This window comes from Phlebotomus argentipes, unplaced genomic scaffold (genome assembly GCF_947086385.1).
Source record: "Phlebotomus argentipes unplaced genomic scaffold, Phlebotomus argentipes genome assembly scaffold_4, whole genome shotgun sequence".
Lineage (NCBI taxonomy): Eukaryota > Metazoa > Arthropoda > Insecta > Diptera > Psychodidae > Phlebotomus > Phlebotomus argentipes.
This window is the reverse complement of record NW_026776174.1, coordinates 2851599-2870978: the sequence shown is the minus strand read 5'-3', so window position 1 is coordinate 2870978 and position 19380 is coordinate 2851599. Positions and strand designations below refer to the sequence as shown.

The following is a 19380-nucleotide window of genomic DNA, read 5'->3' as shown; positions in this document are numbered from 1 at the left end:
CGCGGGGCTTCCATGGCTGTGCGACGGTGTGTGTTGGCTGATGGCACAAAATCTACATAAATAGCGTGTGTAACATGCTAGAAATCACCTTGTACACCATTTGAGCAATGTCATAGCCACAAGCTCACATAATAGTTGTTGACTTGTGCAGCAGCAGCAATGTTGTGTGTGGGAATCTCCTCTGTGCCGCCCTGTTTTGTGGCCGTTGCGTAACAGACACACATTACTAATTCATCACATTTTAAATACACTGCAATATTTGCTCAATGTGGCGATGAAAATGGGAGAGGAAAAGAGACACAGCGAGAGATCTAGCACGGATATTGTCTAAATTCAGGTGTGGAAGTCTTTTTATCTCATGCCCCGTTTTTTTTGCACGACAAAGGACGCACTAAATAGGCACACACGGCGCTTTTTGAGGACAGGAAACACCCTGCTTCTTTTGTGTCTGTGTGGAACAGAGAAAATTTCAAGAGAACGAGAGAGAGAGAGACTCTGAATAAAATTATAGAATTTCATCATGATTCTCATCTGGGGAAGAAAGACAAACATGTCAAGCATATGAGGCAGTTATGCTGCCAAGAGGATTTGAAAATTGCCTGTAAATTTATTTCACAATTAATTTCCATGAATCGAAGTGTCGTGAGAGAAAATATTTCTTTCTGAGAGGTTAAAATTCAATATGATGCATAGAATACACTTCAGGAAAGTTGTTTTTCCTGCCATGACAATAGAAAGACGTTTGTCAAGTCACGTTTTCGTGCAATAATATTTTCTCATCTCATCTTCAGTGAAATTTTTCCTACAATGTGTGTGAAAATGAGAAAATTCTTGGGACGACAGCATAGATTCCTGGTGGAGTTTTCACTCGTGAGAGAGCATTAAAATGAATAGCGGTGAATTATATTAAAAACATCTCAAAATAGATAACATTTTGGGTGAATGTGTGAAATTGGATTGGGGCTCTTATACAATCATCAAACACTCGAAAACTCTTTCACGTTTCGCGCATGATAAGCCACGAGCACACATCAAGCAGAAGAAATATATCGATGATGGTAGATTAAATATTACAAATGAAATATGTAATAAAAAAAATTATACTGCTCTCAAACTGAGCAAAATACCCATCAATGGTGAGATGGAGTGAAAAAAAAACTAGTAAAATCTTACACGAACACTGGAAATTGATCATGTGTATCTCCAATTGTATTTCAATGCTTTTTGCAGTAGCCAACAAACACGATCATTTCACATGAGATTCCTTTTTTAACTCAAATTGAGATGAGCGAGAGGGAGAAAAATGAAAACATCACGTCTTGCTATCTAATCAGAAAATCAAACTTTATTGGTAACCAAGAGAGAGAGAATTTGTGTGTTGGATTTGTGTGTGTTTTATGTACTTTTCAATACACAGCGAGAAATTCCGCAATTTCCACGAAGCAATTTAGCCAACACTCAATTGTAGAGTCTCGTGAAAAACTTCTAGCTTCTACGCGGCTTCACGGTTGTATTTTGTGTGGACTTGAGTGGAAAAAAAAAACGTCCAATTGATGTGAAGGTGTGATAGTGAAGTTGGGGGAAACGCGTCTTTCCCTCGTGGCCTCCGAGCAAGTGATAAAAGTGCGCTAAGAGTGTCACACATTTTGAAGAATTCCTGTCAATATTTCGATAGCTAATCACGAGCAATTGAAGGCGTCGAAGCAGGTAATAAAAGTGTTTTCCAAACTTTCTCAGCGCCACTCGTGAGGGAATCACAGCTAATGGAACCAAATTGGAAAACTATTGGTCAATCTTTGAGCCGTCAAATCATGCAAACTATGCGATGCTTCGGATGACATAGGAGAGAAGATTTTGCAAAAATATTGTCTATTCTGAGTCAGAAAGCCCACCGTAATCCACTCGGAGTAAATAAAATGTCATGTTTGCTTAATATTCTAATTTCTAAGACATTAAGCCCTGCTCTAAGCCCATCTGGTGTGTGCCCAGAGATGAATCACAGCTCCTATAAGTGATTCTCGATGCTCACACCTTTTCCTCTGGCCGAATGTATCTCACTTTTCCGAAGCTCCCTCTTGCGTATCGTCGGTCCCGCTCGCACACTATCTCCGCCTCACTCGCACATCGGCAATGCACAATCCGATCGCGTTGGAGATTAATTTCAAATAGAATCGTGCGAGCTGCTGGCGGTTCTCCTCTCGCCAGTCGTGTATTCGCTCACACACCGATCAGTCCTGAGCGCCGGGCGGATTGTGCGTGAGCTTTCGCGAGCTTTCACTCCCACCGCGTGTCACTGTGTGCGCACACTTGTGCGAAAGTATTAATAAAATAGCGCGCCTCTTCAATCGCCGAGAGACTGCGCCATGATTTCATTGAAATTGCCGATGGGAAGAGACACCGCACTTTTTCGATGCAATTCGCGGTGGCCACTTCAGTGCTGGCTTAATCATCGAGCACACTGGGCCAGTGATGGTGCTGACCACGGTGATCGTTAGTCGTTGCAAGTGTGTAGAGAGTTAGTATCAGAACGCGAATTTGGAGCTCGTGGACTGAGCCCGAAAATTGTACTTTGAGAAAAGCAACCACCATTTATTGGATTAACATGTGAGAGGCGACTTTTTGCTGCGCGCGATTAGCAATTTCCCACACAGTCACGACTCTTGTGAGTGATTGGGAGGTGGAAACTCATCACTTTTCATCCGCCAAATCACCAGACAAATTGGGACTGTCGTGGTCGTCATTCCGAATGTGGCAACATTGGACAATTGTGCGGCGCGAGAGAGGAAAAGAGGCCCAAAAGAAAAGTGGTTGAAATTGCCATGTGATTTGATATGTTGCTCAAAATGGTGAAAAAAGGCATTTACATGCCACAGAATTTGGGTTATGAAACTCAAGAGCATATCGTTGTAGTGACAGTTAGCTCATAATTGGTGATAATTAGCTATATAGCGACTCTAATTGAATTTACTGACTCGTCGCTGCGTCGAGTGTTTTGAGTGTGTCATCGTGGAGCTTTTGCGTGCTGGAAATTTTGAGAGAGCGCGAAACTCAGAGAGAATCTTTTTCCGCTTCTCTGAAAAGCTGTAGGAGAATATAAAACGGCCCTCCCAAGACTGCGTTCGCGATCACATGTTGCACGCGAAAAGAGACTTTTTGAGAAAACAGCCCGAGGAGAGAGAAAAAAGATTGTATGATTTTTCCGACCATTGAAAAAATGTACATTATTAGGCACACGACGCCCAAGGTCTAGCCTATTAAGCTGTGTACACAATACAGTATGAGAGATACATTATTTTTCCCCCTGTTTCATTCACACATTTTACACACATTACAATGCTGCCTTTTTTTTCCTTCGGCGCGATCTCTCGAGTGCATAAGAGAGGGAAAGGAGATGAAAAAGCAGAGGAAAAATCATGTTATGCAATTGGCATCAAAGTTTGAATACAATTGCAAATTGCATTTGAACTTATGCACTTGTTTATGGTGTTTTTCCACCTTCACGGCTTTTTTCTCTCTCACACTTTTTCCTTGATTTTTCACCCTCGACGCCCTACATTGCGCTGACCCACTTCTCGTGGTAGTCACAATTGGTGGAATTTCCCGGCTAAAATCCTCGCAGGCAGATCGATTTGAGGCATTAAATGAGGAAAGAGACAACCGTGGGTTATAAATCTCTCGATTTTAATTAGGCGGCTGACCTGAATATAGCTTACGTTTTACTGCAATAGAATTGAGCGCTGAGAAGTGGCTTAAAATTTACTCATTTCAGAGGTTTTGCCATGATTTATTAAATTAAAAACCGCAAAATTTAATCAAGTCGATAGAAAATCAGAAAATCAGTGGAAAAATAACAAGGTTTATGGCTTTTAATTTTCTTTTCGGGCGGAAAAAAGCTATCAAGCCTGAAATCTCAGTTAACTGTGATCTATTAGTGCTTTCTTATTCTGATTTGTATGACAAAAGAAATCCTGAAGCTTAATGTAGGCAAATCACTCATTGTCCGTATTCATGAGCTTCTGCTGTGGGATTTTTTTTTCAAAAATTTCTTTGCGACACTCCTCAGTGAAATTGGCAAAATCCATATGACAAATGCCCGGTCATAATTCTGCGCCTCTGCTCAGATTGCAGCGTGATTGCAAGTGAGCATTAGTGTGAAAATTCCATTGGAGTTTCTCGACGCGATCGCCCGCGCGAAAAACGTTCCGAATGCCGATTCACTTAATGATAGAGACACATCTCAGCATTTTGTTAGAAAAATAGATGGAATAGCTCTCTCTCCCACCCTCAAATTCCGCTGCACAACTCAAAAGAATCTCTATGATACACTCTTGATTGACTCAACGGGAGCTTTCAGCTGTGCTTTCAGCAGCTGAGAATTGCACGATTGCGCGCAAGAATTCATTTTTGTCTATTTTCGTAAGCTTGACCAGAAATACACCATCTCTGGAGGTGGGAATGGTCTCAAAATCAAAAGAAAAGAAAAAAAACCTCCAATCTCTCGCTGGCGTGCCAGAGTTGCAAGAAAAACATCAATTGAGAGAGAAAGAGGGAGAGAGAGAAAGAGATGTTGGCAACGTCCAATGTTATAAAAAGATGTTAAATGTCCGAATCAAGTGAAATTTTTCCACTCTACTTGGTCAGATGTGGTGTGAGGTGAAAACTAAATAGCGCAGCTAATAAATAATAAACAAACAAATTACATATTCAATTGAACACACCAAATAAATGTGTCAAAATTACAGATTTGTCTCACCGCGAAGATTCAAAGCTCACGACATGATGCCAAAAAGCACTCTTTTCTCTCTTTGTTTCTCTTTCGGGATGCTTTTTGAAATGTCACACGGGCAAAAAGTGCATTGTGACGGTCAATTTTAATGAAAATTCCACTCAATTCTGTGTCATTCACATGTACAAAAACACACATTTGCAGTTTGTGTCGTGCATTGAGGAATAATTTTGGCCTTTATTCCTGGGATTTCTCACATGAAAAGTCTCTCCGTCACAGCCCTGGTCAATTTTCCGAGCGGGCCAACAAATGGTGGGAAAATTGCATAATAGCCTTCCCGAGAATGCACTCACGATCAGTGACAAGTCTCACGAGAGAGATCCCATTTTGACCTGGGCTGTGAGTGATGATATTGGCGTGGCCAAAATGCACATTTAGGCGTCCTCATCACGCCCGGTGACCAAAAATAAACCGCACAGCAGTTTCAGACCCAATAACCTCATCATTGGCCAACCACATTCTCTCACCCAGTTCATTTGATTCAATCAAATTACGATCACTTCACCTCTGGCACGGGTTTCTCCCTTTGCGATTGCCCTCAATTGTGCTGTGTTGGCATCAATATCTCATGCATATCTATTGAGAAGACACACGCTAAGATCGCACCTAAATTGAATTTGATCGCGGTGTGATCAAGTTCTACGCGACAAAATACCTTCTTATATTCTTTGCCAAACTCTTGCCAAACTTTGATCGTGAAATCGCAATCACCTGCATTCCAACGTCCAAAGTCAACCCTTTGTTCTTTTCAATATAACCCTGAATTCGAATCTCCCTCCCCGAAAAAAGAAGAGAGAAATAGCTTTGGGATGTGGCGCAATTGAATTGACACCCATTTGTTTGTGATCAAGGTGATCCTTCCGCCTTCTCACAAGGAGAATTGACGTGCAGACTAGAATATTTATTAGTGGCACACGGCAATTGGCATCGATTGCAAATTCTGTGATTCTCGCACGCAGAAAAATTGTGCAACATGCGCAGGCGTTCGCTGCCTCATATGTTAATCCAATATCATCGAAGGTGGTGATCATTAATGCAGCTCATTATGCGCTGTGCGGCGGGATAAAACAGAGTGATGATAAAGAGTAAAATATGAGTGTGCGGTCGAGGCCCTGAAGTGGAGATATTATCAGTTTTGGAGTGCGTGTCAGGTGTGCATTTACATCAAAAATTTGTGATCTCTGTAAATGCACTATCTGGTACGACATTCCAGAATAAACAGTCGCCTTGGAATAAGCCACGAGATCACCGGCGCATCGCCCACGCAACGCATCACTGAGGATATTTGTCACACTTTAATTTCTGTATATCAAAATACTTGTCGTGCAAATAAATGATCTTTCGCATATGTCTTTTCCCTGAAAATGCGTCTTTTTATTACTGTCCTCTCATCACCACTGAGTTCGAGTCGCAAATGCTATGTACATACATCCATCATGAATCATGATCAAGTGAGGAGGAAATAGATGCGATCACAGAATGTCATTCCATTGAATCGAGAGAGAGTGATCTCGGCGCAATTTGGCAGAGATGCTCCTAAAAATAGAAGAGACTTAACGGCGTGACGACGCGAGGTGATCGTCCAACGACAAGCATTCACAAAACGGCCAGAGAGATCTCCAATGGATGTAAAGTAAAAAGCGGCGAGATGGGGAAAAAAAACTTATGTAAAACTAGACAAGCAATAAAAATGATGTTATTTTCAAACTGCAAAAGAGATCGCGCGAGAAATGCCTCACCTTGTGCGTGAAGCAAGTCTTACTCATGCGTGTCGGCTTTTTATCTGCGGCCCTCAGTGAAACAGAGAGCTCTCTACCCCCCTCACGCCCCTCACGACAGAGATGCAAGACTGAAAATTCACATTAAACCATCATGAGCAATTTGTTACGCATATTTTTCTAGTCGCTGCCCTTCTTCGGCCGCTCATTACCGGCGATGGAGCATATGCTGCGCGCAGCAGAGGCCCGAAGCACAGGTAGGTTAGGGCGCGAAAAGCGGCCCAAAAGCCACACTTTCCAACCTGAAAAACATATATATTCTCTTGGCTGTGCGCTTTGGCAGTGTGGTTAGCTGGTTGTGTCATTACTACCACAGCCACTATCTCCACTGCCGCGGCGAAAAGCTCCTCTCAGCGTGACAAAAGTCCCCCGTTTGTCATCTCTAGTATTTAATTTCCTTTCATGAATGTCAATTATAATAGATTATTTACATACTTCTTCCTCCCCATCAAGTTGAGAAAGAGATGAGACAAAATAAATAACCTCTCTTCTTCTCCTCCACACATTGTACAAAATAATAAATCGATAGCCAAATTCTGCATCTTTACATTCATTACAGAATAATCCCCTTTTACATGCCTTTTTCTTCCTCCTCTTAAAAAAAACCATTCTGAGAGATACTTATCACTGCTTTGTGGATTTCTTCAATGACAAAAAAAAATTGGAGAAGGAACTTATGAGTGCACATTCTTTCCTCGCTGTCTCGCACTAAACTCTGTGCGCGCCTCATTGGTATGACTTGCTGCAATTGTGTCTTATTTCTGTCTCTAATTGTGATGCAATTAGCAATTAAATTGCCATTGTCTTTGCTCAACCAGTCTGCAGAATTGCTAAAAAGTCTTCTCGCAAACACTCCTGAGCAATCATTCAGAACTGCAACAGAGATTGGCTCTATATTGCAAGCATTCAGAGTGTATAGAGAGAGACAGTGAGGAAAAACCACTTGGACTACGAATCTTGGGCAAGAAGTTACTCGCGCGCAATCACTGCTGATTTTGGTAAGTTACAACTATGATTTTAATCCTACAGTAAATTTTACCCGTTTTTTCCGTAAATTTACAACTATCCTAAAAGACAGAATAATGGTGAATTGATGAATTGCTTTAGACTTTTTTTTTAGAATGCTAAAACCTGATTAAATTGTTTTAATCAACACTGATGAATGAATTCTTCCCAATTTCTTTTTCCACAGTGACTGAACCCTATAAACTCCTCGCGTCCAAGATCTGTGTGAAGTGCAAGCAAAAGCGTACATCTTCATGAAAGTGAAATATGAATGTTATTAAAAGCATAAATAAATACCAAGTAGAAAAAATCAATATGCAAATAAATTAAATTCTCGCCCTCAAATTGCCTTACTAACGATTTTTTCCTAAACTTTTTACTTAATATTTGGTTTCACATTAAATTTCATTCCCCATTTGTCAATTTTTTTAATCTTTCACAACTTCCTTTGCCAAAATATGTTGGCATTTTCTATCCCCCGTCCTTGAATGCCTTCTCAAAACGCTGAAATAACATTGATTTTTTTTCTCCAAAAGGAAAAAATTCTATTCACTGTATTACACGTATTTGTATTTTTTTTTTCTCTTTCACTAGGAATTATTCTTTAACACTTGACTCAATTTGTTTTGTCCACTTTAATCCGATTAGAGTAATTAATTTTAGGATATACATTTGTGTTTATACTTTTCGATTTATCGATTAAGGGATGAAACATTTATCCAATTAGTACAATTTTTTTCTCCTCCTCATGTCGCCTTTTGCTCAATAAATAAATCAAATTTTTGTGTTATCGATTTGGTGGGCCTTTTCTCAGGTGAGTTACCAATGTGAAACTCTCTAGCGTTCAGCAATTTCAAATGCAATCTCGCCTGCGGAGATTGTACCCTAATTGATAATTGCGTATTTTCACCTAATTTTTCATTAATTTGCAATGTAATCTTTAATCCAATTTTTCTCTTTCTCTCCACAATTGCGCGTACACGACGCAAAACCAAACAAAACGGCAATTTTCGCTACATTTTTCTCTCTCTCTCTCTCTCTTTCTTGTTTTACTGGATTTCTTGGAATTTTCCACACTCATGATATTTTTTTTTTGTTTTTGTTCAAAGTATTGAGACGAGAAAAGATCTACTATTTCTCCGATACTCTCTTTTTCTTAACGTTATACACTTTTACATTGTAAATGATTTATATCATCAATTATTTTACCTATCGTTTTCTCAAATTTATCTACCTTCTTATTTGTTTCATCTTCACCACCAAACTTCATTACATTATCATTATATAGCGCTAAATAAAAAGTTGACATTCAGTACATTATTGTATATAGTTAATAAAAAGATCACAAATGCAGGAGTAAATAAAATTTTTTTTGCAGTACTCTTCCTTTAGTTTCTACATATCTATTTTCATCTTCACACTCTTTCGTTTTTCATTTATATATAAGCTTCGTCCCTTCAATAAAAAGGAGAATTGTATCGACTAATTGTTGGACACATGCAATCTCATCTATTTTTCTCACCATTTTCTCCCTCTTCCACACTTTCTCAGCCACTCAAAAGTCTCCTTGACTCGAATTCACACACACACATTGAACAATATACCATTCATTATCTCCATTTTTCATCGCATTCCAAGAAAATTCACTTTTTTTTTTTAATATTCACAGATGCTACTTCACTATAGTTTTTCTCTCTCTTTTCATAATTCACTCACTAAATTCTCGCGCGATATTCTTCTCAGATTTATCCTTTTCGGACTTCCTTAACTCTTGAAATAACATAATGATAAAAAAAAGTGTTTTGCAAAAGACTTACAGTACAATAAATAAATTACACATCATCACACCCTCTTTTCTCATACATTTTGCTTTATATGAAAGTCCAGAAGAAATGCTCTTTTTCTCCTTCCTCTAATGATGCTATAATTTACGAGAAAAATCTCTCCTCAGAGTGTCTTTCTCACACCCAAAAAGAATAAAGTGCTCAAAATTTCACAAATCCACATTGAAATGTTTGCCAAAGTCTTTTGGACACATGCAAAAGAATTGCAATGATGAATTCATGTATGAACCAAACCACGAATATCTGATCCGCCAGACGCTTGCAATCCGTCCGACATTTCTGACTCCTCCAGCATTTGATCGTCAACATCGAGGAAATCCCCGAGGAAATTGGAATCTCCGGTCATTTCCAGTGTCTTCACCTGTTCATCCACAGCTTCGAGCACGCGATCGAAGACTTCTTGATCGGGATGTTGAACTGCAAGAACAATTTACACAATTATTTGTCTATTAACACACTTGCAACGGATTTAATCTTTTACTGCTGCAAAACTCTTCACTAAATTTACAAATCCCTCCAAAGTGCCTGAAGAGCTTCTGGAAATATCTTCTGAAGACATAAATCTCTCTAAACGCTAAGGTCACCCTGCCCATCAAGTGTGAGTCATCGACCACCTCTCTCCATCAATCATTCCATCAAAGCATCTCCTCTTAAGCAAGTGTCTTGGCCCATCGACCACAGCCCAAAGATGCCTATAAAGTGTTGGGAAGAAAGACAGAGAGAAAATTGAAGTCACCCACCTGAAAATAATTCATTGAAGGCGTCCTCCGGAAATTGATTGAGCACATTGTTCAATTCGCTCTCCTCCAGCAATCTCGTGTCGCCCAGCGCAATTTCCTCTGAATGGCGAAGGGAGAGAAAGGAGAGAGAAAAACACACATATGAGAAAAAAACACGACATTCTCAATGACGCCGCTGTCTGTAAGACATCTCATCAGCCACGTCGTGTGGGAGGAGATTCGAGAAGCATTGAGCTAGAGAGAGAATCTCATATGTACACACCTATGACATCGTTGGCCCCAATCAATTCCGACTCCGACAGTCCACCAACTCCCGTGTCCTCGGAGCTCTCGTACGCCGAACTGTTCTCGCAAATGTTCAGCAATTCCTGAGTTGTAATCTGTGTGTTTGCAATTTGACTCATCTGCGCATTAGGATTTGCAATGATGAACTGCTTAGTTGGCTGCTGCTGCTGTTGCTGTTGCAGCATCTGTGGTAATTGCGCGATAGTCGCTTGTCCTTGCAACTGAACAGCAGCCTGATGATGATGATGATGATTGTACGCCGACACCTCGACAGACGCATGATTCTTCACCACAACCGACGATGATCGCTTTTTCTTCTTGTTCCGCTTCAGTGGTCGCGTCATTGCACACGGTCTTGGCTTCTTTCGTGCCATCTTCTTCGGCTTCTGCACCTCCAGCATGCGCTTGTAGTTGTCCTGTTAACACAGAAAAGCTCACGTCAATCCTTCATACGTCACGCCACTTATCAGCGACACTTTACCCTCTTCCATGCGTGTTCTCTGCACAGCGGCAACTCGTGGCAGATGTCAAACACGGGAACACGACACTGAGAGTTGTCGGCAAACTTGGCCGTGCACGGAAAGAAGAGCTTCTGCTCCGTATTCTGCGTGATGTGCAGATAGCAATACGCCGTGAGAGCCAAGGAATCATTATCGCAGCCAGAAAGACAGCACTTCTTCCGCTCCTCCCTGAAATCAAACACACACACACAAAAATGTACATTATTTTCCCAAACACAGAAATGCATCGAAAATTTTATTGACCGAGAAGTCATTATCAAAATATTTTCTCAGCTCATTAAATCGGCATATTTGCAAAACCGCCTCACCATTGAAAGCTTCTGCAAAATGCGCCATTATGCACAAATTGTGCATCAGAGTGAAACTCGTGCGAAAACAATCACAGCGAAAATGCTTTCAGGCAAGCACTTTGGCCAGAAAAATATATTTGGTGAAATTTTTAAAGAAAACAATTAACCCATTTTAACAAAGACTCAAGCTACACCACAAGTTACTCAGAACTTGAGACTTTGCACTTCTTGAGCAATAATTTCCTCTCTCTCTCTCTCCCTCGCTATTGCATTTCATTGTGTTATTCAATATCGTATGTACACATTATGTATTTATTGAATAGGAAGTTTTCCCATGAGTTTCATTTACAAACTACAAATTAAGAAAAATATGGCTGATATGTTTAATAAATTACTTGAAATCATGGAAAACAATTTGAAACCTCATAATAATAAGGGAAGTCAGACTAGCCTTCTTGTAGCTTAATTACAAACTATCTGCAAATCTAGTTCATATTGTTATTAATTATTAAGATCTGCAAGATCATTTGATTACTTTTCAGATGAAAAAGTTTCTCTACTGAATTAAATATTTTCTATATTTCGTGAGTTTAGCAGATTTTTAAATGTTCTCTGACTGTCAAACACAGATAAAGGTGAAAGGTTAATACCAATTTCCTAATTTTAACCCCAAATTCAATCCAAATGTCCCAATTTGCATAAGGAATTCATCAAGCATTCACACATGGAATGATATTTAACATTGACAACTCTCTTTTGCTCTAAAATAAGCACCACAATTATTACAATAATCATTTTATATTGCTGCAAATTATCACAAATTGACATTAAATAATTATCAGTAAATTTCGCGGAATTTTGCTTCATTGCGCTTTTTCTTACCACAGAGAGAAACATTTTCATATGCTTTATTCATGAAACGTGGCATAATTCAGTATGTTTCGTGGAATCCCAATTGCTCCCCAGGAAATTGTCCCTATTATGAGCAGGAGAAGAGGGGACAACCCCTCGCTTGACTCTAATTGTGCAACAGTGTGTGTGTTTACTCACTGGGTCTCGGTCTGATTGCCGCGGGACTTTTCCAGCGCCTGTGACACGCACACGAGCCTCTTCTTCGCCACCACGAGACTCCTCTGCTCCAGCGCTCTGGCATACTGGATGGCCTTGCGCCTCAGGTGTCCCGCCTTCTGCTCCAGCTGCTGCTCGCGCGTCATCAGCGCCATCGAGGGCGGCATGAACTCCACGAACCAGTGCTTCTGGGCGCACATTGTCAACTCCTGATCAATCCTCCGCGGCGTCGGACACACTCCCGCCGCGTCATAGTCAAAGATGAATGAGTCCGGCGCATGCCAGACCGTCTCGGCAGTCTCCAGGGGCTTCGCATCGACAACCGGTATCCTCTGCAGCGCCTCATGGTGGGCCGATTGGCTGAAGCTGCGCTTCACGCGTGCCGACGCGCTCGGCTGCTTCACGGTGGCTTTCTTCGTGGCGGGAAAGTGTGTGGCCTTTGGCTCCCTGAATGTCGATGCAGTGCTCTCGTGCTGTGGCGACGTCTTCTTGCGAATGGAACTCAGCACCTCCTGCTGGAAGAGCGACTGGAACGTGCGTCCCGGCTGCAGAACACCCTTTGCGCCGCCACTGGAATGATTAATCGGCTGCAGCGGACGCGTCTTCACCACAACCGTCGGCGACACACTCTTCGATGTCATCTTCTTGCCCTGATTGACAACCGCGACGCCCGCCTTCGCGTACGCCACCGGCAGCTTCTGGACGTGGCTGTTCGCGGAGCCATGATTGACGCCATTCATGTAGCTCACATTTGTTCCATTTGCGCGAATCTGCTGGTGCTTGATTGAAGCCAATTTGCTGAATTTGCCCGTCAGCTGGAAAAGAGCGAGACGATGGGAAAAGAAGCACATTTTAGAAAATTTCACACCAAACTCCAGGGAGAATAACAAACACCTTCGCGGGGATCACACAAATTACTCATCAATTTCACCTCAATTTTCCCCATTAACATCACAAGTCTAGCTAGATCGCAAACAGTTCAAAATATTTGATATCATTTCATCAATTTCTACCCTAAATATTATTAAAAACTGCAAATAATCGTGACGCAAATTATCGTTTGCATAAAATTGCGATGACTCACGATGTATCATTAATGATTCTTGCCTATTGTAAAACTCGATTTCAGTGAATCACGTAGATTACACTTTGTCACCTATTATATCACAATTTCACGAAGACCCTCGAGCAAAAATTCACTCCTCAGTAAATTGTGGTGTAAAAGAATTAAACAGTATCGGAAAATATTGAGCTTTTTCACACCTAAAGCTTTCCACTGGTAAATAAATGTCAATATATTCAGAATTAATTATATCGACTGCATTTTTATTGGACTTGATTTGCAATTCTGATTGTGCTTTTGTGTTCTTTCACAGAGAAATTAGCATACTTTTATCCGTCATCTACCAAAAATAAAGGATCAAAGTGAAACAAACAAATATTTACACTTTTGCACAGTTTTGGCTCTGCAAATTCCATTGGCCACTGCATGATAGAAAAAGCAGTAAAATAAATAATAGCATTTTCTCTCGTTACCACTTTTATCGACATTTCAACCCCAAGTTAAAAGCATTGAAACCTTTTTATTGTGCCCTCAAGGCTAGGAATCGAAGATGCCTGATGAACTTGCTGATGAATTTTTTAAGGTTTTTTTTTAAATTTAGAATTTCAATCACTTTTTCATGCCAATAAATTTATCAGCAGAATTTATCATCAAAACTTCAATCAAGGTTCGAGAGAAGGTGAAGAAAAACAATTCTTCACAATCACTTTAAAAGTGTGTTTATTTACTAAACAAATTACGTCACTGCTCAAAAATCTTGTTTATCAATAATTCAATGGAAAAATTGTTCTTCATCGAAGGAAATTCACCTCAAAGACTGTCAATTTACTGGGTTTTCTCAAGACTACTGCTGGATTTTTTAGAACAAGTCCAATTGTAAGCATTAAATTGCGCAATTACGCTTTTTGCAAAGTAGACAATTTTATGGAATTATTATTCAATTTGCTGAATACCTCAAAGCATAAAATCACGTGTCAACTAAATGACTTAAGTTGATCAACAACATTCAAGAGAATGGAATGTTGAGCCTTCAGGATGAGAAATCCCTTTCTCTCCTGTGAAACACAATCAATTTCTTCTGAGAATTCTGGGCACGTGACCGAAACCTGACCCGCTTTCTTTGCCGCCGAGCTACCTGGCCTGAACACTCACCGGAGTGGTGAAGATCGCCGTGGCCGGCGGTTCCGTGAAGGTGTACGGATCATCGGGAAGCTCTGCCGCTTGCTGACATGACATGACCACTCCGGCCTTTTCTGCTTCTCTGCCGGATGAGAGTTGCTGCTGAGCTGTTCACGCTGAGAAATCTGCAGAAGAGAGGAAAAGTCAGTCACCGCCACACAGCGCGCCCCCGCAGAATCCCACATTCTATAACTCCATTTGCGCTCTGTGGCCGCGGTGAAAGGGAACTCGAGCGCACTCGATTGTTTCGAGTTTTTCCACAGGCCCATTGTTATTTCCTCATTTCATTCTCCGGCCACAGAGCGCAACGTATGAGGGCTGCCTGGGGAAATCAATAACTCGCAATTACCTCTTTGCCTCCCGAGGAATCGCAGCTAGCAATTCATTCTCGGCGGACGCCTTCTGTTCGGGGCGGAGCCGTGTGCTCAATTTTCCGGCTTTCCGGAGGCGCCCTGGCCGTGGCGGATGCGCTGCAAATGCCCAGCTGCACCTTCTGTTCACCGTCCTCGCGGCTCCGGCTGGTCAATCCGCGTCCCCTGCGCGGAAACTGCCCTGGAAAATTGGTGTGTTTTCGTGCGGAAAGCGCTGAGACGAGCTGTCAGAAGGCTGGATGAGAATACTTTTGACAGCTGCCAATTAATCTTTGTGCCCCATCCGCCACGCAAAAAGCCCAAATTTATGCCTTTGTCATTGACAGAGGTCGAATATTCGCTGTGGCAATCGAAGGGTGATGGTCTGGGCGATGTTGATTGATAATCAGCTACGCATATTCCAGCGGAGGAAAAGTGCTGCCTGAGATTTTCACGAAAACGACAGTAGGAAAAAACGGGGTAGCACTACCACAGTTACACAATCACCGCTACGAGACGCCAACACGATTTTCCCCACAATCACCCACTTTTCCGGCCAACACATGCACTAAAGCAACACCCCGGACACCAAGGAACGCCCCACTGATGGAATAAATGCCCAATTTGTGGGATTTTTGCGGGAATTTTGCTCTTTTTCCGCACACACTATTCTAGACAAAAATACGCAGCGAAATGGCAGCGCGGTCTGACAGTTGCTTTTTCCGGAAAATCCCGGCTGAAAAACCCCCAACTCAGTACGAATAAGTGATCCGCGCGAGAGGGGAAATGATGTAATTGAGGAAACGCATGGCACAAATTAAATCGAGGGCATATCTTCAGTTTACCGAACACTCTCGGATCACCCCCATCTTTTTTTTGTTTGAAAGGTGTTGATGTCACAAACATTTTCCCGTTATAAAATCGAGTCGGACTCTAACGGTTCTCCCGCTAAAAATCGGTAAAGTTTGTAACCGAATACAAAAAAATTGTATTTTTAGCGGGGCCGAAGGCCCCGCCTCCCGCCCAATACCCAATACTACTTACCCCAACCCCCACCACCCCTTCCAAAACCAACCCCTCCCCCCCACCCCTTCCGTATATATTAACTAATTTTCAAAAATCAATTCAGAGTGTCTTGCGGGGCCGAAGGCCCCGCCCCCATCCCCCACCCATACCCCCACTGCATACCTTACCTCAACCCCCACCACCCCTCCCAAAACCAACCCCTCCCCCCCACCCCTTCCGTATATATTAACAAATTTTCAAAAATCAAATTCAGAGTGTCTTGCGGGCCGAAGGCCCCGCCCCCCACCCTCCCCACCCTCCCCACCACCTACCCTACCCACCCCCCACCCTCTCACCACCCACCCCCGTCCTCCCCACCACCCACCCTACCCACCCCCCACCCACCCCACCACCCGTTATGCTAACTGAGTGTCTTGCGGGGCCGAAGGCCCCGCTTCCATCTCCCACCCCCACCCTATCCACCCCCTACCCCTCCCACCTCAACCATCCATTGTGCTGATAGAGGGTCTTGCGGGGCCGAAGGCCCCGCAAGACGCTAAAACGGGGAAGAATTCGCGAGTTTTTTCCCTTTGCCACTGTTTTCAAGCTTATTTTGGTGAAAAGTGGATGGGAAGACGCTAAAACGGGAAAAATTCGCGAGTTTTTTCCCTTTGCCACTGTTTTCAAGCTTATTTTGGTGAAAAGTGGATGGGAAGACGCTAAAACGGGAAAAATTCGCGAGTTTTTCCCTTTGCCACTGTTTTCAAGCTTATTTTGGTGAAAAGTGGATGGGAAGACGCTAAACGGAAAAATTCGCGAGTTTTTTCCCTTTGCCACTTTTTCAGCTTTTTTGGTGAAAGTGGATGGGAAGACGCTAAAACGGGGAAAATTCGGAGTTTTTTCCCTTTGCCACTGTTTTCAAGCTTATTTTGGTGAAAAGTGATGGGAGACGCTAAACGGGAAAAATTCGCGAGTTTTTTCCCTTTGCCACTGTTTTCAAGCTTATTTTGGTGAAAAGTGGATGGGAAGACGCTAAAACGGGAAAAATTCGCGAGTTTTTTCCCTTTGCCACTGTTTTCAAGCTTATTTTGGTGAAAAGTGGATGGGAAGACGCTAAAACGGGAAAAATTCGCGAGTTTTTTCCCTTTGCCACTGTTTTCAAGCTTATTTTGGTGAAAAGTGGATGGGAAGACGCTAAAACGGGAAAAATTCGCGAGTTTTTTCCCTTTGCCACTGTTTTCAAGCTTATTTTGGTGAAAAGTGGATGGGAAGACGCTAAAACGGGAAAAATTCGCGAGTTTTTTCCCTTTGCCACTGTTTTCAAGCTTATTTTGGTGAAAAGTGGATGGGAAGACGCTAAAACGGGAAAAATTCGCGAGTTTTTTCCCTTTGCCACTGTTTTCAAGCTTATTTTGGTGAAAAGTGGATGGGAAGACGCTAAAACGGGGAAAAATTCGCGAGTTTTTTCCCTTTGCCACTGTTTTCAAGCTTATTTGCTTGAAAATAAGCTTGACAAAGTGTTTTGCGGGGCCTTCGGCCCCGCAAAACACTCTGTCAGCATAACGGGTGGTGGGGAGGGTGGAAGGGGCTGGCTAGGGTGGGTGGTGGGGAGGGTGGGGGGCCGAGGCCTTCGACCCCGCAAGACACTCTGAATTTGATTTTTGAAAATTTGTTAATATATACGGAAGGGGTGGGGGGGAGGGGTTGGTTTTGGGAGGGGTGGTGGGGGTTGGGGTAAGGTATGTAGTGGGGGTATGGGGCGGGAGGCGGGGCCTTCGGCTCCGCTAAAAATACAATTTTTTTGTATTCGGTTACAAACTTTACCGATTTTTAGCGGGAGAACCGTTAGAGTCCGACTCGATTTTATAACGGTAAAATGTTCGTGACGTCATCAGCTTTCAAGCAAAAAAAAAAAAAGTGCGTTTTGAGAGTGTTCGGTAAACTGAAGTTGTGCCGAAGGAATTGGAATATGAAAACCCAGAAGAATCGAGTTACGGTCAACTGGGTGGAATTCGAGTCGCCATCTCTTAACAAGATAATGAATCATGTTTTAGTGTTTGTTGACTGTTTCAACCGTGTTTCAAAGGGAAATTTGTGCGTTTCACCTTTTCAAATTCTCGCAAGTTTCTCTTCCGAAAAAAAAACCAAAATTTTTAATATTCCGTTAATTAATATAAATCTATCGACAAAATTGGTGGAAAACGTAATCTTCTGAATTTTCATTCCGAATCATAACTTTTTAATGATACAAAAAGTGAGTGCAAGAGAAAAATCTCTGGCTAAAAATAGCCCAACATCTCAAGTGGAGATATTGCTGTTTGGAGATTAAATAATGTAAACAATGCTGTAAATTACGTATATATGATTTCATTCAAACATTCTGAGCAATTCAACATGTTTATAATCACTGAAGATCATTTTTTCTCTTCACAATTTGTCCATTTTCTCGCAAGTAATGTGAAAAATCCAAAAATCGCAATCTCTTCGCGCCAAAATACTCTTCATTTCTCTTCCACTGCGCGAAAAGCTCTGTTGTGAAAGAGCGGAAAATGTTCAGCATTCAGCATATCAATTACCCACCTGACGTAATTGTACGGGAAATTGTGAGCGATAACTTTTTCCCAGAGGCAACAATTCGCGTGTGAGTCTCGAATTAAGGTGACTATTTTCACGATTTGCATAAATTTGTAAGTTTGGACGCGACCCAAAATGTACTTAGCAGTCCATTGTGGAGAAAGAGATCAAATTACGCTCTCAATTGCCTCTAATAGCTCATCTCAGGCACTCTGAGAGAGAGAAAGAGACGCAGAGATGTCATGGCAGTGAGTGCGAGCGGGAGAGGGCGAAGGTCTCGTGATGAGATCACTTTCGGGAGAGGAAGAAAGGGCGAAACGTGTAATTTCCTCTCAAATTGCAGCACGCGAGAGAGCGATTGGAGAGAAAAGCCACGCGAAGTGGGAGGGTGGGGAAGAGTTCCCCTCTCTTCATAAACTCGACAAACTCACTTCTCGCTCTCCGCGGCCTCGAATTATGACGTCTCTAATCCGCGCGATTAAAGGGAGAGAGACGCTGCAGTGACGCTCCCTCTCTTGCGATGTGTGACCTACATCGCCGCTCTCTCCCTTTCACTCTCTCAGGCCAAGTAGACAAAGAAGCCTGTCGGCATGAGAGCGCCCCGATGAAGGGCCATCAATTTGCGATGAGAATGCAAAGAAGCTTTCGAGGAGTGTTTGACGATGAAACTGCACAGCCAATGCCACTCTTCTCGCCCCCCGTGCTCCAGTCGATGGGATCAGTTTCTTTTTAGAGGCACTGCAAACTGGAAATTCAACTCGAGATTGCACACTAAAGCCCAAAGAGGGGAACCTCTCTTCGACACCACGGCGCTCCTCAGCAACAATAGAGAAACATCGCAATTATTTGTTTTGGGGGGAAAATGGCAAACGGACAGGTTTCTCACGAATAA

At 42.2% G+C, this 19380-nt stretch overlaps 1 protein-coding gene and 1 long non-coding RNA gene across 2 annotated transcripts; one reads left to right on the top strand and one right to left on the bottom strand.

The window, feature by feature from the left end:
• The first annotated feature begins 689 nt into the window (after positions 1 to 689).
• LOC132258736 (uncharacterized) lies at positions 690 to 6132 on the top strand. The gene is made up of 2 exons (XR_009468289.1): positions 690 to 5937; positions 6000 to 6132. It is a non-coding gene; the product is annotated as an uncharacterized LOC132258736 (long non-coding RNA).
• A 1817-nt stretch (positions 6133 to 7949) lies between these two features.
• On the bottom strand, positions 7950 to 14935 carry LOC132258735 (uncharacterized). The gene is made up of 7 exons (XM_059756187.1): positions 14909 to 14935; positions 14533 to 14684; positions 12300 to 13132; positions 10920 to 11127; positions 10416 to 10854; positions 10154 to 10252; positions 7950 to 9830 (listed from the first exon to the last, which is right to left on the bottom strand). Exons 2-7 carry the CDS (start codon positions 14614 to 14616, stop codon positions 9631 to 9633), a joined length of 1863 nt encoding a protein of 620 aa, XP_059612170.1. The 5' UTR covers positions 14617 to 14684; positions 14909 to 14935; the 3' UTR covers positions 7950 to 9630.
• Between the last annotated feature and the right edge of the window lie 4445 nt (positions 14936 to 19380).